The sequence below is a fragment of the Psammomys obesus genome, unplaced genomic scaffold, assembly GCF_907164565.1.
Source record: "Psammomys obesus unplaced genomic scaffold, mPsaObe1.curated_primary_1811, whole genome shotgun sequence".
Lineage (NCBI taxonomy): Eukaryota > Metazoa > Chordata > Mammalia > Rodentia > Muridae > Psammomys > Psammomys obesus.
In genome coordinates this window covers 4407863-4415871 of record NW_026596085.1, presented here as the reverse complement: position 1 = coordinate 4415871, position 8009 = coordinate 4407863, and the positions used below count along the sequence as shown (strand labels likewise).

Genomic DNA, 8009 nt, shown 5'->3' with positions numbered 1-8009 from the left:
GCAGGTGACTCAGCCTGAAGTAACTGTGACACCAGAGGCTGAGAATGGAACGGGTGGGTGTGTGGGGAACAGCTTCACTGTGACTTCTCCCAATGTGGACTTTAATACATTGACAGAGGCGTCGTGCCCACCCCTTCCCCACTGCAGACACTCCCAGGGGACAGCTCCATGTGGGAGCAGGATGGAGTTCCAGCGGGCCTAGGACTGTCCACACTGGGTGATCAGAGCTGCCTCAAAGGCTGGGCATGCTCAGACTGCAGCCAAACCCGTCTCTCAAAGGGTTAGCCCCGTGTGCTATGTTAACCAAAATAGGCAAATTATTTATGAAACCTCTTTTTTTTTCTGAAACCTTTTTTTTTTTCTGTAAAGCAAAATAAATATATACAATTCAAGATTATTTTCTCTTCTAAAAAGATACAGACAGCATGAGCGGAGTATCAGTAGGAAAAGGATTTCAGAACCCAGGTGTCTAACAAACGAACACAGCTGATGATCATGTTTCCAAAGTTCTAAGAGACCGAGAAGCCACGGAACACAGCGAAGAGGGGGAAGGTAGGAAGCGCTGGAAAAGAGGACTGCTTGAAATCTGGAAAAGCTAAAATCTGCAATCCCTAAGCGGAGATCCCGGGAGGACACTAGCAGCGGCTCCCTGTGTCGCAACCCCAGAGGCATCCTGTGCGTTTCTGTCTGTTTCTGTAAACTTGCAAAAGAAGTGGGGAAGGGCTGCGGATGAGTGGCGGCTGAAGGATGGGGCGGACGCTGGCTCTTCGAGGCTGGTCTCAGTGGCCCTCGTCACTGCTGGACGAGCAAGCCCAGTCGTAGATGACCAGGGGAATGCTGATCAAGGAGAACAACACTCCCAGGCCCAAGAAAAGGGCGGCCTGCAGCGACAAAACATGTGTTATTTCCCACGTAACCAACATTTCCTACCCGCGGCTGGGGAGAATGGAAACTCTGGACAGCCCCCGTCCTCTACATTTTGACCCTTTGACTTCTGGGTCACCTCCGCAGTATCCATGCTACAAGTGACTGGGTCTCTTTAGGACTTCCTCTCTAAAAACATCGCAACCTAAGAAGCAGGGTGTGGCGTCACCCGCCTTTAGTCCCAGCACGGGTGTGTGTCTGTGTGTGTGCCCGCAGATTGCTGTGACTTCCAGGCCAGCCTGGCCTATACAAGAGTTCCAAGACAGCCATGGTTAGAGAGTGAGACCCTGTCTTTAAAAACAAAAAAACACCCCCCCCCCAAAAAAAAACAAACAAACATAAAACCCATCACAACTAACACAAGTTTTGGGAAGTACATCCAGGTCGTTTTGTCGGCCATTACCTATCAGCCCACATTATTACTGAGAAGCAAACATTTCTGTTTGAAGAGTGGAATGCATGCTGATTTGGTCTAAGAGTGGCAATAGGGCAGAACTAACCAAGTTAATTGAATAAAGCGTTGATGAAGGTCGCAGGTGGGTCGGCCAGCCCAGCACCTGGGAGACCTTAGCTTACGCACCACCTGAACTTGACAGTGGATCCGGCAAGCTTTATGGGGTGGTGCGGGGGCTCAGGAGAGCCAGGGGCTGGCCTGGAAACTGGGGGTTGGGGCGGGGAGAGACAGAGCTAAGGAAAGGGTGGTTGAGTGGTGAATCTAACAAGCCACAGTCCCTCAAGCACAGCTCCTGTCTAGAGGCCAAGCAAAATGGCACTCCAAGACAGGACTGAGTCACTTTACCCCTGATCCCCTCACTGTCCCGAGCTCACCACCCTCACGATGCCCTTGAATTTCCGCAGATCCACAGACAATCCCAATACAGAAAGGTAGCTCTGAGTCCCAGTCTGCTTGTTCCAAGGAATTTCTGTCAAATCCTTACGGTAACTCCATTAGACATTTGTGTCTAACTGGGGAAGCTACTGTGAGGGTTGGAAAGGGTTCTGAATTGAGGCTTTGGCTGTCCCCAAAGAAAGTCTAAAGGGCTGATACTCCCCTCAACGCCACTGAAAGTAATGTTAGGAGACTGTTTCCCTGCAAGTTGAGATGGGAAACTAATCAGAAAAATTAGAGTGGTCTGGCAACACATACCCAAATCCTTTGAGTGCCTTTATCTCCGTCTTGGTTGGTGATTTTTAAATAAAGAGACGAAGGAAGAATGAAAATGAGCATATTAGCAGACGTAACTCCTGGAAATTAAGAAAACAACTGGTTAGAGCCGCTACTGAGAACTTTTAACCACAAACAGCTTCTGTGTGCTGTAAAATGACTATAAGGCCATACCTACGACTCCAAAGATATCCTTCATGGAGGGAATAAAGATCACCAGCAGGTTGATAATCACCAGGAGGATGACAGTGACCACGACGTGGCGGCCTAAGTGGAACTTCGTCTTCTTGGCCAGTTCAAATAGCGACGAGCGAACCTGAGGGAAAAGCAGAGATTCCAAAAGGCTACAGGTGGCACGCTGACCCTCTACTCTCTGTAGAAGAGCCGGTTTATTGGTGCATGGGACTGGCCAAGCATTTTCTAACACTTGGCAAAGGCAGAGGTGGCTTAACGGTTTGAAGGTTCTGGCGGCTCGACTCCATCCTTTAAGACCCTGAGGCGTGAAGCAGGAAGCTTTCCTTTGGGTGGGGTGATTTCCACTGAGTGTTCTCTATGGGAAGGTATCTGTATTCTTGTTAAAAAGGAGGCTGGAAGACTGGAATGCAGACCCAGTCCCCAGAAACCACACTAGCGTAGGGACCCCACTTCCTGTCTAGGAGCTCGGAGACTTGGGCTGAGCCGAACGTGGATGACCAGAGAAGCCAGAAAGCGGGCTTTCTCTGGAACAGGATCCTGAAGTCAGGAGGAAAGCCCAGAGCCCAGCGCTTCTCCGGGTACCTGAAGGCCCTTTACTTACGGTGAAAAACAACACCGGCACGGTGAGGATGACAGCCACAATGACAGCCAGCCGCACTGTCAGGATGAGAATGTCGTCTTTGCTTTGGTACTTGTGAAGAAGATCTGACTGCACCTTTTCTGAAACGAGAGCAAGTCGGGGAGTAGGGGGTTAAAGGAGACCTCAAACTGCTCAACGACAGTCCACCTAAACAATCCGGACTGTAAAGAGGAGGAAAGCTGTTCTGGCTGGTTTTGTGTCATCTTGACACAAGCTAGAGTGACAGAGAGGAAGGAGCCTCAATTGAAGAAATGCCTCCATGAGATCCAGCTTCGGAGGAGGGCCCAGCCAAGTCAGCAGCACCCTCCATGGCCTCTGCCTCAGATCCTGCCTCCAGGGTCCTGCCCTGCTTGAGTTCCTGTCCTGACTTCCTTTGGTGATGAAGAGCAATGTGGAAGTGTAAGCTGAACAAACCCTTTCCTCCCCAACCTGCCTGTTGGTCATGGTGTTCGGTAGCAGCAACAGAAACCCTGAGACAGAAGACAAGGTTTTGAAGCGTCTGTTACAACCATGTGTCAAGTCAAAGAAATGCCCCTGTGAGGTGTGGTCTCTGCACATGCTCTATTACCTGAGAGGGGTCTGGTGTCACCACCAGAGGGGGCTGCTCAGAGGTGGAGGCTCTTTGTACTACACACAGGGGGAAAGCATAAAGGCCTTCCTATCGGCCTTCCCCCACGGGCAGCTCATCCCTAACGCCCGCCTCCCTGCAGGAGGAAGGGCCAACCGTCTCTTCTAATCTGCTCCTTGCAACTCCACGTCCAGTGGCCCAGCAGCAAGCAAGCTAACTCAGCCGCACCATCAGGAGAGAACCCTCCTATCTATGCCCATTTCTCCCACAAAACAGTCTTCACAGTGCACGGGCTACTTTGACTTTCCTCAACTCACAACTATAAAAAGTGTGGATTTTTTAAAATTTTTCCAAAGGCTGTGCACGCTGCAGTAGAGGCCTGAGCGTGCAGATGCTCGCTCTCTTGATAAGGGACTGCCCAACCCCTCGAGACTCCTTTCCAAGGTATGGAAAAGGAATTCAGATTGTAACGAGTCCCACCATGATGAAAAAAAGACTAGAGGTTATAATAATAATAATAATAACAACAACAACAACAACAATCTCAGTAGATCTAACTTTCTTTACTCAAAATGCATAACCCCTGATAAATAGCCCAGATTTTTCCCTGTAATCAGATAAAAGATTTTGTTACAGGCCTGGGGGGCGGGGGAGAACTGCTTACCGGCTTGAACTTACAAGGACTTGGAAACTTAGGCCGGGTAACTCAGGCCTTGAATGCTGCTCTCTTCTCTCTCCCCTCCCCCACCAGCCCTGTGATGCAGAAAACCTAGGACTGGAATTTTCATAAAAAACAAAAGGTAACTCCCCCCACCCCACCTCTGAGGCAACATACAAAGCTAAGTCCATAGGAAGGCGGCGTGGGAGGGTACTGCTAGGGAAGCTGAGGCAGGGGGATTGTGAATTTGAGGGGTAAGCTGAGCTACAGAATTAAGTAAAACTGCAGGGTCATCGCCTGAGATGCGTCAGCAGGCAAAGCCATGCACCATCCCTCCGGAGTCAGAAGCACAAAGGGAAAATGTTTCTTTCCCAACTTTCACTTCTTTTCTATGTCACCGCTTCCCTTCTCTGTGGCTACCAAGTGCCATCGAGTAATTAGGTGCTTTATTTTTAATTAACTTTGAGTGTCATGAGTGTGGGCTCAGCTCTTTCTCACTTTCAGTGTCTCTCTCTTCTATTAATGGAATCTGACCCAATTTGCAGTGTTAAGGAGGAAAGCCTTCTTTGATGTATTTTAAATTTTCCTAAGATGGCATGTTTCTAAAATGTAATTTCTCTGAAAAAGAAAGAAAAAAGCTCCGGGGGGGGAATTATATTATTTTTCAGTAATTAGCCTATTATGCAGCCTGAATGAATAGGAAAGAAGCCATCACCATTTGCTCTAAGGAGAAAACAAACAAACAAACAAAAACCAGAAAACATGGACCTTTTTGTCACATTTCTTGATTTCAATGTAAAATTAGTTCAGTACTGGTTTTTTTCCTGCTATTTTTAAACACACAGCTATGTTCCAGCAGATGTGACTTACCATAAAATGTCAGGTACCCAAAGATGGCGGTCAGGAAGTACATGACAAACATGGCAAAGAAGGAGATGTTCGAAACCATCTGCATTTTCTTCTGTGACCGGCTAAAATCAAAGACAAAAGACGTTTTAAAAATCATATTGCTGATTTAAAGTGTTATGGTCACCCCAAACCAGAGATCAGTTCCTCTCCTGACTAGCTTGGCTGGCCCCCGCAACGATGCAGTTTAGAATAATTCTTTAATAACAAATGGGTGCTGTGAGGCAGCAAATCCTGGATTACTCCAAAGCGCCTTTTTCTGGGTGCTTTAAAAAGACACAGTCCTCACTCTCAGCCATGTGGTGGTGCACACTAGGGGAGGCAGAGGCAGGTGGATCTCTCTGAGTTTGAGGCCAGCCTGGTCTACAAAGTGAGTTCCAGAATAGCCCAAGCTGCACAGAGAAACCCTGTGTTGAAAAAAAATATATATATATATAGTTCTCATCTGGAGGGTGAACAATTAAAAAAAAAAAAAAGTCTGTGGTTGTTGTGATTTCCCATGACGACCACGTACCAAAAAATTCCAGTGTTCTTCCCCAAGCCTGAGAGGTAAGGTAAGAGCCAGGGCCTCACCCCAGGTCTGCTGACCACATTCTGGTTTGGCAGAGCTTAGACTCAGAAACACACCTGGGCTGCCCGTCTCCAAGCGTTCAGGAGCTCTCAGCTAATTAAGATAGGGCGGGCTCTAGCTCCCGGGTCAGGCTTACTTGAGGTTGGGCTCACCCTTCAACTGAGTGCTCAAACAACGAATCTACAGCCCATGTTGCTTTCTGTACCAGTCACAGCCTCCAGTTGGGCTGACAGATAACTGAGATGCCATGCGGGTCAAGAGAACAGGAACACTGAGAAAACTTAAATTCTCCGTGTTTACGGCCTAAGGGAAGACCAAGGTGTGTATGCACAGATGCAGGCACTTCAAAATGCAGCCATGGATCAGTTAAACAGGAAAGCCAACAGACTCAAGAGGAAAGTCAGTGCCAAGGGACACCTCAAAGTGGGAACAGGCAGCCATACTGTGCGCCTCTTCTGAACTTACGACAATACGGATAACAAGCTCTACGCAGAACGAGTCTAATGACAGTGGGCTAAGAAGGACATATGAGGAGTTTATAAGCCGGCCTTTGACCCCCACTTCTGAGGCGACATGAAGGCTAAGTCCGTAGGAAGGCTGGGTGGTAGGGTACTGCTGGCGAGGCTGAGGCGGGAGGATTGAAGTTTTAGGGGTAAGCCGGGGTACCTAGGAAAGTTCTATCTCAAAAACAACAGATCCGCTTACAAAACAACCAACCATGAGTAGCAAAACTCAATACGGATACATGAACTCCTAAATGACACAGTATTTGGAGAAAAAAAATGAACTAGAAAGCCCACATTAGGGGACCGGGTTGCTGAGGAGATGGCTCAGTGGCTAAGAGCAGTGCTATGCAAGCAACAGGACTATAAGCCAAGTAAAAGGCTGGTGTGCCAGAGAGCACCTGTAACTCCAGTGTTTGGGGGGTAGTGGGGGGGTTGGAGGGGGTCACTGGGCTCGCTGGCTGCCAGTGTAGCTAGAGACTCTGTCTCAAGGGAATAAGGTGGGAAGCATGACCAAATCTGAATGCACACAAGTGTAGCACTCATACACGCATACAACTAACTAACTGATTAAGGCCACACGGCTTGTCACTTTCTTATTTATAGCCAGCAACACAGCCCATTTCGGAGCTTCCTTAATAAACAGCTCGCTCAAGAACAGGCAGGACAGCAGTGAACACTGAAAGTGGATGATGATCTGTTTTCACACAAAACTGGCCCACTGATAGGAGGGGTGCTACAGATCTCGGTACGAAACCGTACGAATTCTTACTCTTTGAGCTCGCTGTAGATCGGCAGGACAGACGGGTGGCAGACGAATGCAAACGCGATGGTTGGTAAAGCATACACCGTCTGTTTGAAAGAGGAAAAGAGAAAGACATTCAGGATAAACCTTTCCACCACAGACATCAGGCTGCTCTCGGACTTCTGAGCTGCCACTAGCAGCCCGCTCCTTGGCTCCTAGGCTCACGTGATTTTTAGGATAAAAACAAAACAAAACAACAAAACTTGAAAGACAAGAGAAGCAGCATATGGTCTCACTGTACCAAACACCTTCCGACAGGGCCCTGCGATAGGAAAATAGGACGCTCATTTTCACACAGCAGTCGGGAGCCTCCCGGGGGATGCCAAGCCACGCCTGACTGACTGCAAAGGCTGCTGTCTTCCAGGCTGCCAACCGAACCCCAGCAGCGAAGGGAGGTTTCTTAAGTAGCCAATGCGGGGTCCCCCTTCACCACCTGCACACAGCAGCAGCGGATGAGGGGGTGGTCCACCGGGGCACCAGCCAGCGCTCCCCACAGGGAGAGCGGGCGGCATGCAGACAACTACCCAGGGACTGTCACAAGGCCCAAAAGCTGTCTGAAGCCAGAGAAGGAGTGTGGCTGTGAGCATGTGCGCACAACAGCTGCGAACTCCTCCGCGGTGTGTAAATGCATGGTAGAAGAGGGAGGGAAGCTACTGTGTCTTCTTTTAGAGACAAAAACACCCCAAACAGGTGGTGAGAACACGCACGAGTTATTACTGCCCTCAATACCAATGCTCGTCTTCATTTCTAAACGCGCAGACTTACTTTGGAGTTGAAGGTGACATATTTTGGCGTACACATGTCAGTCACATTAGCACTTATTGTTGAGTTCTGTTCTACATTCAAGCAGGGAATTTGAAATTTCTTGTAGATAACCTGGTATTGAGAGACACAGGAGAATCAGCGGAGATTATATTAAAGCCAAACCATGAAGTGACGACTAGAGGGCCTCGAACTGTGCTAAAAGCGCAGCAATCGCTTCAACCAGAACTTACCACTATTAGGAAAAAAACCATGCAGCTCAAGGAAAATCCACTGGTGTAGCCAAGATACCCTTTAAAGAGAGCAAAATAT

At 48.6% G+C, this 8009-nt stretch overlaps 1 protein-coding gene across 2 annotated transcripts in view; it reads right to left on the bottom strand.

The window, feature by feature from the left end:
- Positions 1–468: 468 nt before the first annotated feature.
- Slc38a1 (solute carrier family 38 member 1) overlaps positions 469–8009 on the bottom strand; it is a 59948-nt gene continuing 52407 nt past the window's right edge. For both annotated transcript variants that reach the window (XM_055626995.1, XM_055626996.1), the window contains exons 9-16: positions 7931–7989; positions 7701–7811; positions 6903–6982; positions 5021–5121; positions 2886–3004; positions 2264–2405; positions 2072–2169; positions 469–881 (exon numbers count right to left, since the gene is read on the bottom strand). In XM_055626995.1, the coding sequence (XP_055482970.1) occupies positions 780–881; positions 2072–2169; positions 2264–2405; positions 2886–3004; positions 5021–5121; positions 6903–6982; positions 7701–7811; positions 7931–7989 (812 nt within the window). In that variant the 3' untranslated portion in view covers positions 469–779. The remainder of the gene's footprint in view (positions 882–2071; positions 2170–2263; positions 2406–2885; positions 3005–5020; positions 5122–6902; positions 6983–7700; positions 7812–7930; positions 7990–8009) is intronic.